At 44.6% G+C, this 19,229-nt stretch overlaps 1 protein-coding gene across 3 annotated transcripts in view; it reads left to right on the top strand.

Annotated features, from left to right (window-relative positions):
- EZH1 (enhancer of zeste 1 polycomb repressive complex 2 subunit) overlaps positions 1–19,229 on the top strand; it is a 31,405-nt gene that overhangs the window by 9,559 nt on the left and 2,617 nt on the right. For 2 of the 3 annotated variants that reach the window (XM_018065135.1, XM_013972153.2), the window contains 18 exons: positions 40–167; positions 289–417; positions 1,798–1,917; positions 3,301–3,421; positions 5,218–5,394; positions 6,504–6,606; positions 7,492–7,655; positions 8,040–8,131; positions 11,308–11,488; positions 11,742–11,938; positions 13,847–13,938; positions 14,860–14,900; positions 15,515–15,640; positions 16,868–17,046; positions 17,547–17,642; positions 18,054–18,135; positions 18,582–18,662; positions 19,084–19,168. In XM_018065135.1, the coding sequence (XP_017920624.1) occupies positions 51–167; positions 289–417; positions 1,798–1,917; positions 3,301–3,421; positions 5,218–5,394; positions 6,504–6,606; positions 7,492–7,655; positions 8,040–8,131; positions 11,308–11,488; positions 11,742–11,938; positions 13,847–13,938; positions 14,860–14,900; positions 15,515–15,640; positions 16,868–17,046; positions 17,547–17,642; positions 18,054–18,135; positions 18,582–18,662; positions 19,084–19,168 (2,183 nt within the window). In that variant the 5' untranslated portion in view covers positions 40–50. The remainder of the gene's footprint in view (positions 1–39; positions 168–288; positions 418–1,797; positions 1,918–3,300; positions 3,422–5,217; positions 5,395–6,503; positions 6,607–7,491; positions 7,656–8,039; positions 8,132–11,307; positions 11,489–11,741; positions 11,939–13,846; positions 13,939–14,859; positions 14,901–15,514; positions 15,641–16,867; positions 17,047–17,546; positions 17,643–18,053; positions 18,136–18,581; positions 18,663–19,083; positions 19,169–19,229) is intronic. The other variant, XM_018065134.1, reaches the window with a different exon arrangement.

The raw sequence follows: 19,229 nt of genomic DNA, 5'->3' as shown, positions 1-19,229 counted from the left end.
AGGAAGTAAAATGCCGTTTGTCATCTCTGTCTCTCTTAGATTACAGCAAAATGGATATACCAAATCCCCCGACTTCCAAATGTATCACTTACTGGAAGAGGAAAGTTAAGTCTGAATACATGCGACTTCGGCAGCTTAAACGGCTTCAGGCGAATATGGGTGCAAAGGTAAAAATACTTCACAAGTGAAAGGCTATAAATTGATTCAATATGGAGGGGTTGGATTTTTTATTTTTATCTTTTAACTCTTCTCTTAAAATCCTAACAAGTTTTTCCTTGGCTCTGCTAGGCTCTCTATGTAGCAAATTTTGCAAAAGTTCAAGAAAAAACCCAGATCCTCAATGAAGAATGGAAGAAGCTTCGTGTCCAACCTGTTCAGTTAATGAAGCCTGTGAGTGGGCATCCTTTTCTCAAAAAGGTAATCCAGTGTCTCACCTTGGCCTTTCTCTTTTCCTTGGATTTAAGGATTTTTTTCTTTTCTTTTCTTTTCTGTATTTCTGGCTTATTGGGCTTCCCTGGTGGCTCAGATGGTAAAGAATCCACCTGTAATGCAGGAGAACTGGGTTCACTCCCTAGGTTGGGAAGATCCCCTGGAGAAGGAAATGGCAACCCACTCCAGTATTCTTGCCTGGAGAATCTCATGGACGGAGGAGCCTGGTGGGCTACAGTCCACGGGGGTCACAAAGAGTCGGACATGACTGAGTGACTTCACACACACACACAGTATTCTCTCCTGGAGAAAGCCCATGGACAGGGGAGCCTGGTGGCCTGCAGTCCATGGGGTCACACCTATTATTATTAGAAAATAAAGACAATGGATACAATTACTGTAGTCATCTTTGAATAACTGGGATGGTGAACCTGTAACTTAAAGAATAACTGAAACTTCCTGGTGGTCCAGCCGTTAAAACCCCACACTTCCAATGCAAGGGGCACAAGTTCAGTCCCTGCTCAGGGAACTAAGATCCTGTATATTCTGGGCTGTAGCCTGAGAATAAATAAATAAATAAAATCAAAAGGACATCAAACTCATTACCAAATTGTATTACTGAAAAAAAAAAAAGAAAAACGGTTTTGCCTTTTGTTCTTTGCAGATAATGAGTTTAATCATGAGTTTTACCTAGAAAAATAAGACATTTGTTGTCTACTTTCCTGGGCTCTGTATACAAGCTTCAAAGCAACCTCTTTTGTGGCTTTTTTGGCACCTCAGCTATTTTGAAGTTAGAAAAGGAATGCTGTGGGTAATTGACCAATATGGTCAACAGGACATCCTTTTTGTAAACTAAAAACATCACTCTGTTAGTTTCTTATAGAGATGATGTTTCTAAAATATAAAAAACAGATAGGTTATGAAGGGCACTTTTCTTTCCCAAAGCAGAAGGTGACCATAATCTCTACACTACTTTGCTTCCCCCTGTACTGTCCCCATCAGCTCTGCAGCTAAGTGGAAGTCCACTGTCTAAAGTTTAGGTCTTCAGGAAAACTTCCTTGTCTTCGTTCTCATCTCCTAGGACACTCAGAGGCCCTTTGCTGTCAGGTACAGCCCAAAGAGATCAACAGTTTTAGATGGAGATGAACAACAGTTAAATATGGGAGGCCAAGGGCAATAAGAGACAGTTCCTGCTTCCCACAGGTTTACAACTGAGGGATTCCTTTTAGGAGCTTGATGTTACAAAACCCTCAACTTATCCACTTGTAGGAATTAGAAGGCTACTGGGATAATTTTGGAAGGAAACTCAAGATTCTCTCTTGGGTTGTGGACCTGCCTTCCCTTTCCATGTCATTGCTTGTATTTCAGTGTACCATAGAGAGCATTTTCCCAGGATTTGCAAGCCAGCACATGTTAATGAGGTCTCTGAACACAGTTGCCTTGGTTCCCATCATGTACTCGTGGTCCCCTCTCCAGCAGAACTTCATGGTATGTATTGAAAGTACTATGGTGATTGTTTAAATGGAATGATTTTTTTTTTTTTTTAACATTGAAATGCTGGCACTCCTCTCAGGGTAAAGATTGTCAGAATATACTTAACAAAGCTTGGACTTGCAGGGCAGAATGTTTTTGTGATTTACTGACTCTGAAAAACACATATTGCAAGTTGTTCTAACTTGTTAGCTTTTGCGTTCTCTGGAGTGTACTTCAGAGTTGATGCTGTTTGTTTTCTGAATGAAAGAGATTGGGCAGGAGTCCAGCTTTCCTTTACTACCTTGGTCCAATTTTATAACATTGCGTGCAGTTAAATGTATTCTAAATCAGACACTTCAGGCTTTAGCAGGTTGACAGCTCCCTGCTGATGGAGCAATCCTTTCTTAATCCCCTAAAGGCAAGATGCTGTGAAAGCAACTGAGATAGCAGAGGCACACGTGGATCTCCAGTCCTTTCATCTGGGGCTTTATGCTGACTCCTGCCAGGATTATTTGTGGTTCTGATAATCAGGCCGCTAAATACTGCCATCGCTTATTGTGTCTGGTGACAGATAGCAGTTCTGCTGACTGGAATAGGATATAGGTTTACAGAAGGAAATCATCTCTTAGAAGAAAACTTAGAAGAAAACTTCAGAGTAACTCTACTTGATAGCTATAGATCTGAAAATGACTGTTTTCTGCTGAACCACAAAACAAAATCCATTCATATTGTTTATTGCCACAAAATATACATCGCTCATTCTGCAATTAACTTTAGGTTCTCACTGAGGGTGAGTGATATCAGTTGTAATAATAATTTTTATTATGTTTATGGGAGGTTAATCTTAGTCTGTATAATAGAATATACAAATATTTTATGGTTGCCAATTTCTGTTTTAACTACTGTTATGTTGTAGTTTATACTCTTGAAGGTTTTCCTTTTCATCTGTCTTTCTACTGATGAGAAGAATTAGAATTAAAGACCTTTTAGACTATTGTTTATGTGATATTTGTACCAATTTCACAAAGTTTAGTGGATTAAATGACATAATAGCTGGAATCACTATGAGAAAGAAATGTGTTGTCAGATTTTAGGTGTTGGTGGGAATATTTTTAACATCCAGCTTAACATTTGGTAGTTAATATCCTCAGGTAGTAAAGCTGACTTTTTTTTCTTCCAAGAGTAGCATGACTCCCTTCCATTTGAGGTTTTGTTGCCAAAATGACTGGTCTTTAAAATGTAGTGAACTTTGTAACCAAAGGCATTTTTAGGAGCTTTACAGCAGCAAAAATGGTTCAGCACAGGTTCCATTAAACAGGAAAGAGAAAAAAAAACAAAACAGGACAGAGGAGATGCACAGCTGGTTCATGAAATGAATTACATTTGGTTTGATTTCAGGTGGAAGATGAGACAGTTTTGTGCAATATCCCCTACATGGGAGATGAGGTGAAAGAGGAAGATGAGACTTTCATTGAGGAGCTGATCAATAACTACGATGGCAAAGTCCATGGTGAAGAAGGTAGTGGCTCTGGGCTCCTAAGGAGACGACTTTATTAGGATGGTGCCTCTTGTTTCACGTATTATTGGCTTGCTGTTATCTGCTGCCTCATGGTGTATACACTGAAGACTGTTTCCATGTCACCACATGGCTGGGAGTAAACATTTTATATTACAAATAACCCCAGTTAAATTTTAAGAGGATTTGGAGGAATTCCCTGGTGGTCCAGTGGTTAGGAGTCCATGCTGTCATTTCCAGGGTCCTGAGGTTCAGTCGATAGATAGGAAACTAAGATCCCACAAGCCATGCAGCATGGCCAAAAAAAAAAAAGAGTTGAGACATAAAGGATGGTATAGTAATGTAATGGTTATATAGTAATATGATTTTCTCTCCAGTGGGTGGAGAGAAAATTTAGTGAATAAATAAGTTTGGTCTTAGAAGTCTGCCATAAATCCATCCAAGGCTATTTTGTTCTTTGCTTCCCTTTCTGTGGTACTGGCAATGAGCATAACCTCTCTTCTTAGATCCAAATACTCCCTGGATCTCCCAGAAGTTGGCAGTAATATTCTGACTTTCCTAAAAGTGTTACCAAACCAAACTTGGGTCTGCTCACTTGAGTGCAATAAAGCCAATCTACTGACCCCAGGTTGTGGTGAAGGAAAGTACAATCTTTATTGTAGGGCACCAAGCACGGAGAAGGGGCAGCTCAAACTCAAAGGACCAGAACTACCTAATGGCTTTCAGGAGAGGGATTTTAAAGGCACTGTGAGGGAGAGAACTGCAGGGTGTATGATCAGTTGTGCCCAGTTCTTGGATTGGTTGGCATCTGGGTGAAGTTTCAATCCTCATCAACCTTCTGGTTTCAGCCAGTCTAGGGTCTTCATGCTTGCGGTCAGCAGTTTTTGTCTGGTGGGAGGTCTGCTTCTTATAAAACAACTTAGGAATGTGTGTCAGGCCTTTATCTTTCTTTTGGGGAACTGGGAGTACAGGGATTCTGCTGTGTTGCAGGTTTATAGTCTAAATTGTTACCAGTTTCCTGGCCCAACTGCTATTCTTTGTTTCTATGTCTTCACATTCCTTAATCATTACCTCTGGAGCCAACCTTTTGGTGACTTAGGGAAGACCCGGAAACTAAAGCAAAAACCTTTTACTTCAGAGGACGAAGGCCAAAGGAACTTGTGTATGATTTCAAAAGCAAGGCATTTGTATTTAGTTGTAGTTTTAGAAAAAGTTGTTAGTGTGTAAGAAGGGGAAAGATAGGGGAAAACTTTTCATAGATTGCAAACCAGTGGCCTCAACCTGCTCTTCTGACAATTGTGAATGCTGTCATGATGCCATTGAAATGCATTGTTTATACACAGTGCCCTCTAGTGTTCTGAGGCTTTATCCTAAGTTGTATCAATAGTATAACCCCATGTAGTATGATTTTTTTTTCAAGTATATTGTCTTTTGAGTCAGCGAAGTTACTATTGACCCATCACTTGCAAAACCAAGTACATTTTCATCATTTTTTTCTCTGTCCTGTTTGTATTGTTGGCCCACTTTTGTGATATTTTGGACCATAAATACAGGTTGATCTATTACTGAGGACGTGAAAACCTCAGTAAAAATGAAGTCCATAGCTGGATTTCCCACTCTAGCCAGCTGAACCGTTGCAATTGTAAGAACCAATCAAATTATTGTAACTCCCTGGTTGTCCACATAAAAATGTACATACATTATCTTGAGTCTCAGGAGTGAATACAGGAAAACCTTCCAAGGAGGACTAATGGAGTATGAAATGACCACTGCTCATCCATCTAATTCTTATATTTCAGAGATGATTCCTGGCTCTGTCCTGATCAGTGATGCTGTTTTCCTGGAGTTGGTAGATGCTCTGAATCAATACTCGGATGAAGATGAAGAAGGGCACAATGACACCTCAGATGGAAAGCAAGATGACAGCAAAGAGGATCTGCCAGTAACAAGAAAGAGAAAACGGCATGCTATTGAAGGTGAAGAGCATGACCTCCTTATTCCACCTGGAGTGACAGGGAAAGGGAAGAAGGCAAAAGAGAGGTTTATTTCTTATTAAAGGCTGTTGGCACTTCTCCCTGGTCCACTTAAAAGGAGAATGTGTTTACTGACTGATGGTTTAAGATAGCTGTGATTTAGCTGAAGAAAAAAGTAGGAGAACTTTAGACAATAATCATTGTTCATTTCTAATTGTAAAAAATAGTGTATTTGAAAAAAAAATAGTGTGTTTGAAAAATATGGCAAGTTATAAAGAATAAAGTAAAATTACCCTATTATCTTGCTACCTAGAAGTAGCTTTTTTTAGTATTAATATTTCCTTCTAGACTTAAAAAATGTATATATAAAAATATACACATGTACATCTGAAATGTATTATGTGTATTTTATCTCAGTTTTTAAAAAGTACCTAAGTAAATCAACATATATATATGGTAGGTGAAGTTAGTATCATACCACATATGTGTGTATACACATAGGTAATTTTATATCCCTTATTATTTAATCTTACATCATGAGCATTTTCCCACGTTAGACAATATTTAATTAATTTCATATTTAATTGTACTTTGTTATTTAATTATACCATATGTCTAGACACAAAGTGTCTTCTCTTCTTATAACAAATTTACAGTATCCATCTTGTTCTTTGGCGTCACCATTATGGTAGGTACTTCTATACTCGGGCCTCTCCATAAAAACTTCTATTTTCACTTCCAGATTCTGTCTTACACTGTAGATTTTTTTTTGGCCGTACCATGAGGCTTGTGGGATCTTAGTTCTCCAATCAGGGATTGAATCCAGGCCCTCAGCAGTGAAAGCTCAGAGTCTTAACCACTGGGCCACCATGGAATTCCCCTGGACTGTGGATTTCGTTGTTAACATGTAGATGACTCTGATCTCCTTATCTACCAGTAGCCTGTTAGATAGGTCCAGGTAGCACTGACCTTTCTGTATTCTGACGTAGTCAATGGTTGAGTTAAAAAGCAGCTCTAATCAGAACGCCGTGACAGAAGTACAAGATGATCAACTAGCTTTGTTTGTGTGCTTCTGTATGGCACTCAGAAGCTGTTTATCGTTTCCAATCCAGGCAGCAAAAAGAGTTCCAAGAAACAGTTCCCAAATGACATGATCTTCAGTGCGATCGCCTCGATGTTCCCTGAGAACGGTGTCCCAGACGACATGAAGGAGAGGTAGGACGGCTGCCCTCCGCAGGCCATGTAGACCACTCAGGCAAAGATTGCATACATGCTTTTTTGGGGGGTTATAAAAAGTCTCATTTTTGGTAAGTGCATTTTGATTTGCCTACACTTCTGATTACCTCTAAATGCTCATTAGCACGTTAAAGGTCATCGTTTGCTGGCTTTTGCATAAATCTGGGCAGAGAAGTTTTAAGATTTTGCCACTTTACTGGAGAGTTACTCCAGCACCATATTTAGAAAATATTTCCCTTCCCTTACTTTCATATACACACACACCGAGCCCGGCATCATTACAATGGTGAACCTACCTGCTTATACATAAAGACCTATTAAAAAAAAACACCCACCTTCCCTTTTCTCCCTTGGCAGACCATTTCTGGATAACTGTCAGTATTCAGTCTGCATTTTCTTTTTTGTTTTTTAATTAAAAGCTTTTTATTGGAGTATATTCGATTTACAATGTGTTCGTTTTAGCAAAGTGGATCAGTTATACATATACATCTGTTGTTTAGTCGCTACGTTGTGTCAGACTCTGTGTGACCCCCGTGGACTGTTGCCCACCAGGCTCCTCTGTCCATGGAATTCTCCAGGCAGGAATACTGGAGTGGGGTGCCATTTCATTCTCTAGAGGATCTGCCCAACCCAGGCATCAAACCCATGAAACCCGTGCCTCCTACATTGGCAGTCTGGTTCTCTTGTCACTGAGCCACCAGGGAGGCCCACATGTACATGTATTCAGTCTTTTTCGTTTTTGTTTAGATTCTTTTCCCGTGTAGGCTATTATAGAGCACTGAGTAGAGCTCCCCATGTCAGTCTGCATTTTCTCAGTGGAGACAGTCCCTTGGAAGGCACTCTTACCTCTCTTTTCCGAACCAGGTACCGAGAGCTCACAGAGATGTCAGACCCCAATGCGCTCCCCCCACAGTGCACACCCAACATCGACGGCCCCAACGCCAAGTCTGTGCAGCGGGAGCAGTCTCTGCACTCCTTCCACACACTCTTCTGCCGGCGCTGCTTCAAATATGACTGCTTCCTTCACCGTGAGTGGGCTGCTCTGAAATGCTCTCCTGTTTTCCATCCCCAGCCACCATTTCATTCTCTTTATTTTTAGTTTCTCCAATGGAATTCCTGGCTTCTGATCCGATGATGGTTTTACAAAGGGCCAGTTCTCTTTTCTCTTGTGTAGTTATAGCGTGGCGTGCTTCACACGATGAGGACAGATTAACCAGCAACACAGTTGTCCCTGAGTTTCCTCTAGCTTTGGAAGAATTGTGTTGATGTCAGAAATGATTCAGCATGATTCACCTTGATGATAGCTGTTTATATCTAAATTCTCCTCCAGTGGCTCCCTGATTCACATTTGTTCCTCCTCCTCCTGTCAAGCAGATGAGCCATTGCCAACAGGACAGTTTTGTGTTTTCCAGCTTTCCATGCCACCCCTAACGTGTATAAACGCAAGAACAAAGAAATCAAGATTGAGCCAGAACCGTGTGGCACAGACTGCTTCCTTCTGCTGGTACGTTTTTAAATTCTTCTGCCATGGTTGAAATTGGTGGAAATCTGAGCAGGAAACGGTCCTTGGGCTTTCTGCCCCAGAGAACACAAACCACGTGAACTGGTATATAGCACCCTGAGGGTCACAAAGTGTGGATGAGACATGACTTCCGCTCGTTAGGAGCGCCCTGATTTTGCAGCAGTAGCACTGTGAAGTTGGTTTCGTGGAGTGAGGTGTGAAGAACATTGAAGGCTTTCTTGCCCTAAACATCATTTATTCAGATTTCAGAGTCTGAAACTGCTTTGTTTGACTTGGAGCTGTATGTGTGTGCATGAGACCCTATCTTTGCTGTCTCCCTTTAACTGCATATAAATGTAGGAGGAACAACACATAAAGGTGCTCATGTCTTATATGAGTTAATCAGCCAGATGGACCCTTGCTGGCGGACAGACCTCACGTAGCAGCGTAAATTCTCCTGCCTTTATGTGGGGAGGCAGTCCACTGAGAGCTAGAAGGGAATAGGTTCAGCCGGACTTGTAAAAGACAGAGTTCTGCTTTCTACACAACAGGGTGGGGCTTCCCTGGTAGCTCAGCTGCTAAAGAATCCACTTGTAAAGCAGAAGACCCCAGTTTGACTCCTGGGTCGGGTAGATCCGCTGAAAAGGGGATAAGCTACCCACTCCAGTGTTCTTGGGCTTCCGTGGTGGCTCAGCTGTTAAAGAATCCCCCTGCAATGTGAGAGACCTGGGTTTGATCCTTGAGTTGGGAAGATCCCCTGGAGAAGGGAACAGCTACCCACTGCAGTATTCTGGCTGGAGAATTCCATGAACTGTATAGTCCATGGGATTGCAAAGAGTCAGACACAACTGAGCAACTTTCACTTTCACACGATAGGGTGAGCTTAGGTAAAGAATAAAATACCTTGATAAAATTTCTGCTCCCAATTAAAATGAGATTATATAGCTAGGTGGTTTTGGAACTATCTTTAGTGGGATAATTGAAAGATGATAGAGAGTGCCATTGGGTAAAAATCTGGAAAATGTGCCACATGGTAATAGCAAAAAAATAAATAGGGCTTTCCTGGTGGTCCAGTGGTTAAGGCTCTGCGTTCCCAATCCAAGGGACCCAGATTTGACCCCTGGTCAGGGAACTAGATCACACATACTGCAACTAAGAGTTCATACGCTGCAACTAAAATGTGGCACAGCCAAAACACATAAATATAAATATTTAAAATGCATAGAACTGTATGCCCCCAAAATTCCATTTAAACAAACAAAAAATAAATAGACTTTATCTGATTTATTTTTTCCATAATATGTATTAATTCCTTCCTATGTGTCAAAGTACTGTGCTAACCCTTAACATATATGATCTTATTTTCATGCTTATAACAACATCCTGAGGTGGATAAAGTATAGGTCATAAAAGTTACACATTTTGCCTAAAGTTCATTACTGTGTCAGTGGTGTGGCAATGATGAAACTGAAGCTCTGGTCCAACCCCACAGCTCATGCTTTTTGTATAACTCAGAAGGGCGTTGCCGGGGCTCCCCTGTTGGTTCGGTGGGAAGGAATCTGCCTGCCAGTGCAGGGGACACAGGTTCAGTCTCTGAGCCGGGATGAGCCCACACGCCAAGGAGCAACTCAGCCCGTGCTCTGCTACTCCTGAGCCTTGCTCTAGAGCCTGGGAGCCAGAACCGCTGAGCCCACACGCTGCAGCTACCTCAGCCCCCGCGCCCTGCGTCTTGTCGTCTGCAGCATGAGAAGCCACTGTGATGAGAAGCCTGTGCATCACAACTAGAGAGTAGCCCCTGCTCACCGCAGCTAGAGAAAGCCCCACAGCAGTGAAGGCCTCAGCACAGCCAAAAATAAATAGATAAGTGAAAATTTAAAAAAATAAAAAGGGCATTGCCCTCCCCAGAGTGGTCATCCTGGAATCCTGTATATGTCACACTGAGCATAGACACGTAGTATCGGGTTCAGTTAAAATAAAAACTTCTCTCTTGGAATTTCTTTGAGGGCCTACAGTATATTATTCTGAATATTTTTAATAATGGTAAACCTTTATCCTTTACTTGTAGATTTAGTTTCCAGAAACAGCTCAAAATCTTTGGAAACTAAGTCTAGCAAGAAGATAGATGATCCAGCTAAGTAATTATCTGGTCTTTAAAAAAAAGCATAGCTGTAAAGTAATAAAGTAATAAAATATTCATCCTAGTTTAAAATACTGACTTGGAGGGAATTTCCTAAATTAAGTGGTTCAGTTCAGTTCAGTCACTCAGTCGTGTCCGACTCTTTGCGACCCCATGAATCACAGCACGCCTGGCCTCCCTGTCCATCACCAACTCCCAGAGTTCACTCAGACTCATGTCCATCGAGTCAGTGATGCTATCTAGCCATGTCATCCTCTGTTGTCCCCTTCTCCTCCTGCCCCTAATCCCTCCAAGCATCAGGGTCTTTTCCAATGAGTCAACTCTTCGCATGAGGTGGCCAAAGTATTGCAGTTTCAGCTTCAGCATCAGTCCTTCCAGTGAACACCCAGGACTGACCTCCTTTAGGATGGACTGGTTGGATCTCCTTGCAGTCCAAGGGACTCTCAAGAGTCTTCTCCAACACCATAGTTCAAAAGCATCAATTCTTTGATGCTCAGCTTTCTTCACAGTCGAACTCTGACAGCCATACATGACCAATTGAGTGGTAATATTATACAAATTTAAGGATTATATATTTTCTTACTGAAACAGAGACAAGTGTGGTAAAACATAAAGAACAGTGAGGCCTGGGGATGAAGGGCCCTGATTCTTGTACCTGTTCTGGAATAATTAGCTGCATGCTCTCAGCACATCCCTCATTTTCTCATCTACAGGAGAATGTATTCTCAAATTCCAGTCAGCTTGTGAGCAAATGAGTATAAGATACGACTCACTGGACAGTCAAAGATGCATAGAAACATCTGTGCATAATATATAAAGATTATATCTTTGTAAAGATTGTATTATAGGGCAGCTCTTTGTCAAGAGATAAGTGTGTAAGCTTTAAGATGTTTGTTAAGAAGCTATCACATGGTCATATATGGTACAGAGGCAAAGAAAAGTGTCAAGTTGCAAGTCAGCACAGATATTGCAGATGGTTTGTGATGATGGGACTGATATGGTGGCCTGTTTCTGCTTCCTAACTGTAACATGACCTCTGCAGGAAGGAGCAAAGGAGTACGCCATGCTGCACAACCCTCGCTCCAAGTGCTCCGGGCGTCGCCGGCGAAGGCACCACGTGGTCAATGCTTCCTGCTCCAACACTTCAGCCTCTGCTGTGGCTGAGACCAAAGAAGGGGACAGTGACAGGGACACTGGCAATGACTGGGCCTCCAGTTCTTCAGGTACAGTGAGCAGAAAATGACCTCTTCCTGCTACACAAGGTAAACCCAGGATCATGCCGTAACAGTTAACATTACTACCTTTTTAAATTGTTCATTCTTTCCACAGGTTCACCTGTAAGCAGTAGAGACAGGGAATATTTTCGTTCCTAATTCTACTACCTTTTGGTGTAGAATGAAGTGCTGAGATTGTAGCAAACCACTGAGGCCAGCTGCATTCCACCTTCTGTGTTTCTCTCATTCCTTTCTCTCTTAGAGGCGAACTCTCGCTGTCAGACACCCACGAAACAGAAGGCGAGTCCAGCCCCACCTCAGCTCTGTGTAGTGGAAGCACCCTCAGAGCCTGTGGAGTGGACTGGGGCTGAAGAATCTCTTTTTCGAGTCTTTCATGGCACCTACTTCAACAACTTCTGTTCCATAGCCAGACTTCTGGGGACTAAGACGTGCAAGCAGGTACTGCCTGAAGGGGACGGGAACAAGTCCTTGCCCCGGGAGCCCTTTGGTCACTTTGTAAGGCTGCCTGTCTGGACAGAAGCTGTCTTAGGTTCAGTCTTTCATGAGCCTGTGCTTCTGGACCAGGAGGTGGATTCCCCAAACTTGGGGGGCTTTCTGCAAATACCAGGCCTAGCAATACTTAGGATCTGCTCTCCTTGCTGAATCCTTACTTCTGTCTCTAGCCACTATCTAACTCTTCTGGATGTTTCTACCCTCTCTTAGGTTTTTTTCTTTTTTTTTCTTTGGTGGTGGCAGTGGTGTTCTTGCCTTTCTTTCTAATGCATGCATATATGCTAAGTCGCTTCAGTTGTGTCCGACTCTGTGCAACCCAATGGACAGCAGCCCGCCAGGCTCCTCTGTCCACAGGATTCTCCAGGCAAGAATACTGGAGTGGGTGGCTGTTTCCTTCTCCGTTTCTTTCTAAATGTGGACCCATTTCCTGGAAGGCACTCCTGGGTCCTTCTGGGGATCTTCTTATCTCACACCCCTGCTCCTGCTTCTGTAGCTGCAGCTGCCACCACCCCCCCCCAGTCAGTCTTCTCAGTTGTTTATTCTTCAAATGTTCTATCATTAGATTTCCTAATTACCACCCCTAATGGCTGGGTCTGGACCTTGTGCATCTCACTTACATCATCACTAGAATCACCATCTGATAGCAACTTCTGATGTTTTGGAGGCGGGAGAAGCCTACAGGGAGCAGACAAACTGAAGCACAGGGATAGGGAGTCAGGTATTGGGGCCAGCTGGTCCAAACAGGAACACCAGAGCTTGAGCCCTCCTCGCTTAGCTCCCCACTTTCCAGAAGAGTCTCTGCAATCTTTTCTGCATGTACTCTCTATTTAGAACAAGTAGTAGAACCATGAGCTGAAGTGCCCTTTGCTTTCTTTTCTTCTTAAGTGAAAGAAGGTTTACTCAAGGGGAAAACACACTCCGTAGATGGAGTGTGAGCCATCTCAGAAGGCACGAGAGGCCGTTTTGGAGGAAGTAGAAATGAATAGCTTTATTGCTTTGCCAGGCAAAAGGAGACACAGCGGGCTCATGCCTTGAAAAAGGCATGTCCCCTATTCCTTTTTTTTTTTTAATCTCATACCTATCTCCCCAAGGCACAGGTTTTTGATCTAAAAGCCTGCAAACTGTGTACAAAGCAATTTTTGTGTGTTATTTTCCTGAATATAAGATTCACAGTTTTCATGGAATTGCGAGAGGGCCTGTAACCGAAAAGAAAAAGCTAAAAAACAAATGTTCGAAGGGAAACAGCATGTTAAAAGGGACCCGGCCTTCCTGAAATGCTGTCCTGCTAAAATAATAGTCAAGGCTCTAACATCTTTATGCCAACAGAGGGAGCTAGCACTTAGCCGGGTGGTACTTCAGGTCACATCAGACTCAGTTACACAAAGTATACAACACTGCCCTTCCTAATAAGAAGCAGATACTGTTGATAAGAATTGACTCCCTCTGGGTTGGAAGGCAGAGCAGTAGATGAAAGCGACTGACCAGAAAAACCGTACCTGTGCTCAGTCAGGATAAACACTTAAGAATTAACTTCAGGGACTTCCCTGGTGATGCAGTGGTTAAGACTCCTTGTTCCCAATGCCGGGGGTATGGGTTCAATCCCTCGTCAGGGAACAGGGAACTAAGGTCCTGCACATCACATGGCATACCCAAAAACAAATCAAGACCAAAAACACAACCAGAAACAAAGAGCTTCAGAAACAGCAACCTGGTGTCCCGGTGCCGCTCTGTCTGTGCCTGCTAAAGACGCTCAGACATCTGCCCACAAGCTCTCCAGAAACCAGCACCTGCCTACGTCACTTATCTGACCCCTCAGCTCAAGAGGTAACAGGTCCTGTTGGATTTCTCTTCCAGGTCTTCCAGTTTGCAGTCAAAGAGTCACTTATCCTGAAGCTGCCCACAGATGAGCTTATGAACCCCTCACAGAAGAAGAAGAGAAAGCACAGGCAAGGCTTAGACCAAAGGCTTTCTGTGGCCAGACCGTTCCCTGTGCCCTGACCTCCCCTAGGGCTTCGCTGCTGCCTCCCTTTGCAGCCACTGCCCATCAGTTCAGCATCACCCAGTGGAGGGCCAGTCTCCTCAGTGCTCCCTGCGAGTCTGTGCCTTGAATCAGCCCTTCCCTTGTCCCGCAGCGCTGTGGACCATGAAATAACTGATTTTTAAGCTCCCGGCCAGCAGGATGTGAACTGGCCTCGTGGCTCCACCCTGAGGCCGTTTCTTCTCACTGGGTTGTTATTACCACTGTGCTCACTTCTCAACTCTGACCAGAGTTTTGTTGTTCTGTTTTTGGCACTTGTATCTCTAAGTTGCATAATAACACTGTCTTCTAGCTAACCTTTGCTTAAGGTTGGAAGGTGTTTTTTTTTTTGCAGCCAATACTCCATCTGGCTTTGTTCTGTAAAAAACTGACACTGGTTCCAGATATAGAAGGAAATCCCTGTGGCATCTCCCTTTCAGTTCCTTCACTCAGAGCAGATTTCTGAAGTCTTCCCACCTCCCCATCCTGAAACGCTCCCACATCTCCACCTCCTCTAAGAGAGGGAGGGCAGGGGAGAGGAGAAATGGAGAAACAGTAGCATTTTAATAGATGTAGAGGGTTTGGTTTGGTCTTGCATTTGTTTTTGGTTTTTTTATGTATGTTTGTTTATGGGTGGGATGTGTTGTTCTTGTTTAAATCTTGAGCCAGAGGCCAGCTGCAGGTAAAGTGGGCTCCAGCTTCTGTGGACCGGCATCCAGGCCTGTTGTGAAGGGATTTGGGGAGGATCCCAGTGATCAGATCGCAGTCCCCCAGAGGAGGTCATGCTATCATTTACCCAAATCTGCAGAGTTCCCAGGGCCACAACCCTGAGCTGTACCGTCTCTTGCAGGTTGTGGGCTGCACACTGCCGGAAAATTCAGCTGAAGAAAGGTAAGTTCCACTGGGGCACTGCGCTCAGGTTGCAGCCTGTGGCCGCCCCTCCCCCGCCCCACCTGTGGCTGCACTTATTGACCCTGCATGGCTTCCGCACATTGCAGGTCCCCCCTGCAACAGCTGATAACAGCTCAGCTCCTCACTGCAGCTGAGAAGACCTCTCAGGAGATAGAGTCACAGGCCTGTGGTCTCTGACTTTCATCGTGAGCCATATACAAGGTTCTAGGCTTCATTTAGTGTTTTGAGGTGGGATTTGTTTTAATTTTTTTGGCCAAGTGGCATGTGGGATCCTAGTTCCTCCACCAGGGATTGAACTCAGGCCCCCTGCCATGGAAGCACAGTCTTAACCCCTGGACCAGCAGAGAAGTCCCCTCCTTTAGTGTTTAAAATAACTGCCCTGTAATCACACCATTTCCACACTCTCCCTACAAAGCAGATCACTCCATTGTAGCTTATGGACCACCACCACCTGTGATTGCTTCTCACATCAGGTGCTAAATGCATGTCCAAGTTGGTCAGAACCAGCCTCCTTTGAATAGGGGCAACTGGACCCTCGGGAGAGAAGGCGGCTCAGGAGCGTGGCCACAGTAGTGTGTTCTTTTCTCTCTTAGATAACTCCTCCACCCAGGTGTACAACTACCAGCCCTGCGACCACCCGGACCGCCCCTGTGACAGCACCTGCCCCTGCATCATGACTCAGAATTTCTGTGAGAAGTTCTGCCAGTGCAACCCCGACTGTAAGAGTTCTCTGTTGGCCATAGTTGTCAACCTAAGCAGCCCGGGTTTCCCTCCCCTCGCACCCTTCTCTGCTTACGGGCCTTCTGATACCCTCTGTGTGGCACTTAAAGCATTCTACAGAGGAAACAAGATCTTTAAGATCAGGGGAAGTCATTTTTTTTAAAATCCTGAGGTTATGATTCTAAAAGCCATAGTTACACTGAAATAAGCCGCTTTTCCAGCTTCACCTTCTAGGGCAGCATTAAGAAATGTGAGAATCTTTTACCTTAATGTGTAAATACAGCCTCGCTTTCCAGGATGTTGTTTTACAACGTATATAAGTTACAGCTCTGTGTGTGTCTGTTTTAGTCTCCTATCTGGAGTTTTAGCCTCAGGTCGGTCTGGATGTCAGCAGAGGGTGGGACAGAGACTCAAGAGTGCTTTTCTCTCTCTTCTTACCCTTGCCTGCCCGCCCCCACTGAGGCTGAGCAGTTGGGTGGCAGCCCCCAGAGCTTGCAGACCTGGGTGCCCAGGCAGTTGTGCTGGAAGTACCTTGTAACACAAGATAGCAATCTTAACCACAATAGAGGGGTGGGTGATTGTGCTGGGAGGGCAGTGGGTGGAGGACGATGGCATAGAACGGATGCATTATGTTCTCAAAATGATTCTTGTTTTGATGGTGAGGATTTACCAGTGAAAAGCACTGATTTCTTCTCTGGAGCACTGTTCACCTCCCTTCCAAATTTTCCCAACAAAGTGGAGGTGGTAAGGGGAGAACATTGTTAGGGATCCTCTAGAAAACACTTCTCCAGAATCAAACCTGCTTTTCTGACTCAGACGTGAATGCTGGGAGGTGCTCCATTTTCTCTGAAAAACACTTGAGTCTGTGATTATTGGGACTGCCCAGATAAAGAATTTGCCTGCCAGTGCAGGAGATGCAGGTTCGATCCCTGGGTTGGGAAGATTCCCTGGAAATGGAAATGGCAACCCACTCCAGTATTCTTGCTTGGGAAATCCCATGGACAGAGGAGCCTGGCAGGCCACAGTCCATGGGGTCGCAAAGAGTTGGGCACGACTGAGCCACTAAACGATAACAACAACATGTGATTATTGGGAAGGCAGTTTCTCTGCTATTTGCCAAATATCCTTGAACCCATAACACTGACTTCCCTGCTGTCCCTTGAGTCAAACCGGAGCCCCAGCATTAGCCTGCGTCTCTCCCTGACGGTCCCTGCCGTCCCGCGCAGGTCAGAATCGCTTTCCCGGCTGTCGCTGTAAGACCCAGTGCAATACCAAGCAGTGCCCGTGCTACCTGGCAGTGCGGGAGTGCGACCCCGACCTGTGTCTCACCTGTGGGGCCTCGGAGCACTGGGACTGCAAGGTGGTTTCCTGTAAGAACTGCAGCATTCAGCGTGGCCTCAAAAAGGTGAGGGCTTTTTCCCAGGACTCCAGGCCAGGTTGGGTGGGAAGGACTGAAGATCTGAGCAGCCTCTGTCTACTGGTTCCTTAGACGATTTGTACACCAGTGTTGGTGATTCCTGACAGACACACATTTTCTGAGTTCATCAAGCCTTTGGTCCCCTTGAAGGATTAGAGAAGTAATCCCTTGACTTGGCCAGACTGAGAGGAGCAGAGAAGAGGCCATGTCATTGGCAGATGTCTGTTTTCGGTGGACACTTGCAGTGAGTTCCACAGGGTCTGGTGTAGGAAGTTCCCCAGGCTAGAGGAAGAGGTGTCATGTCTCTTTTCATCACCTCCTACCAGAACACAATGGCTTAGACCGTTTTCTGTTTTCAGATCCTCTTACAGTTGCTAGTTCTTTCCACCCTGCTCCCCATAGCCCACGTGCGCGTCCAACACACATTCCCCCCCCACCCCCGGCTCGCACACGCCCTGTAATCTGAGGTTTGACTCCCTGTTCCCCAGCACCTGCTGCTGGCCCCCTCAGATGTGGCCGGATGGGGCACCTTCATTAAGGAGTCTGTGCAGAAGAATGAATTCATTTCTGAATACTGTGGTGAGGTGAGTGCTATCGGTTTGGCCCACGTTCTTATATGGAGAGATACCGATGAGAAACCCTGATTTTCTGTGGGCCAGACTTCTGTGAACTAATCTCTAAATAACTCAGCCAAGTTCTCATGTGGCCTCTCGGGGGATCCCACAGAACTGTTTGCAATCCTGAAACAAACCACTCTTTCTTCGACTTTCTGGCAACTCAGGTTACACAAGGGGGCCAGGCAGGCGGGGGACTCTGGTCTGTCTCAGTGTTGGTTAGCCTGTGCAGGGATTGGGATGAAACTAGCTGAGCTCCCCCTCTGACTACTGTTCTTGTGGTCCTCCATAAGCCCCCTCCTGGCCCTTTCTAGAGGCAGAGTGCCATGCCCTGAGCAGGCAGCTACATCCCCACTGTCTGTTCCCTGTCTGTCTCTACAGCTCATCTCTCAGGACGAGGCCGATCGACGAGGGAAGGTCTATGACAAGTACATGTCCAGCTTCCTCTTCAACCTCAACAATGGTAGGGAGTCTCTCTTTCATCCCCACGTGGTCTCAGGCAGGTCTTCCTACCACACTCCCCTGGTCATCGTCCAGGTTCAGACCAGCCCTGAGTCTTCCAGCCAATGCTTAGAGCACAGTGGTGAGACTGAACTCAGAGACTCCAGGAGCCACAGTTTGCTTGCTCTGGGAGAACCTCCATTTCCAGGTTGTGTTTGTTAATCAGCCCTGAGCGCTTATACCTCAGAAATCTCCCTTCCCAGTAGGTGGGAGGGGAGGTCTGTGATTCCCGCAAGAGGAAGGGAATGGTTCCATGAGGGGCTGTTTCTAGCTCCAGTTAGTGTGCCAGAACTCAGAGTTGCCCCTGCATTGTATTGTTTCTGTTACAGTTTAGTTGATTTCAGATTCAGGCTCAGGAAGCTGTAGAGTTGCCTGGTAAGCTCATAGTCCCCCTGGTTTCCTTTATAGATTTTGTAGTGGATGCTACCCGGAAAGGCAACAAAATTCGATTTGCAAACCATTCGGTGAACCCCAACTGTTATGCCAAAGGTGAGTTCCCAGTAACTTGGGAGGTGGGATAGATAATGGATGCTTCATTTACTATGATTTCTATCCATTAGTTCAGTTTTTTTTTTTAAATAACTGAATTATTTCTTTGTCCAAAGATAATCATGATTAATGTCTAATATCATTTTGAGCCCTTCTGTCTTGGTTTTTTAATCTGCTTTTCTGACTGAATACATTATAAACCTTTTTTCCTAACGTGAATTTTTTGAAGATAATTCTTTCCCTGTGTCACTAGCCAAAATAACAGATATAAAGGCATAGAGACATCTACCTTCATTGATGACTTTCTGATTCCTCTTCATGTGTGTTTTCACTGGGAATTTGGAGAAAATCGGCCCAGACTCACTACTGATCATTGACTTGAAGTGACTGGGAATCTAGCCCTGGGTTTATCCTATTTCAGTGGTCATGGTGAATGGGGATCATCGAATTGGGATCTTTGCCAAGAGGGCAATTCAAGCTGGCGAAGAGCTCTTCTTTGATTACAGGTGAGGCGGCCAGGAATAGTCCTAGGGAGGTGGCCCAAAGGGCAGAGGGGGGTGGCTGTTG

Source organism: Capra hircus, chromosome 19 (assembly GCF_001704415.2).
Source record: "Capra hircus breed San Clemente chromosome 19, ASM170441v1, whole genome shotgun sequence".
NCBI classification, from domain to species: domain Eukaryota; kingdom Metazoa; phylum Chordata; class Mammalia; order Artiodactyla; family Bovidae; genus Capra; species Capra hircus.
This window is presented reverse-complemented; position numbering and strand designations above follow the sequence as displayed.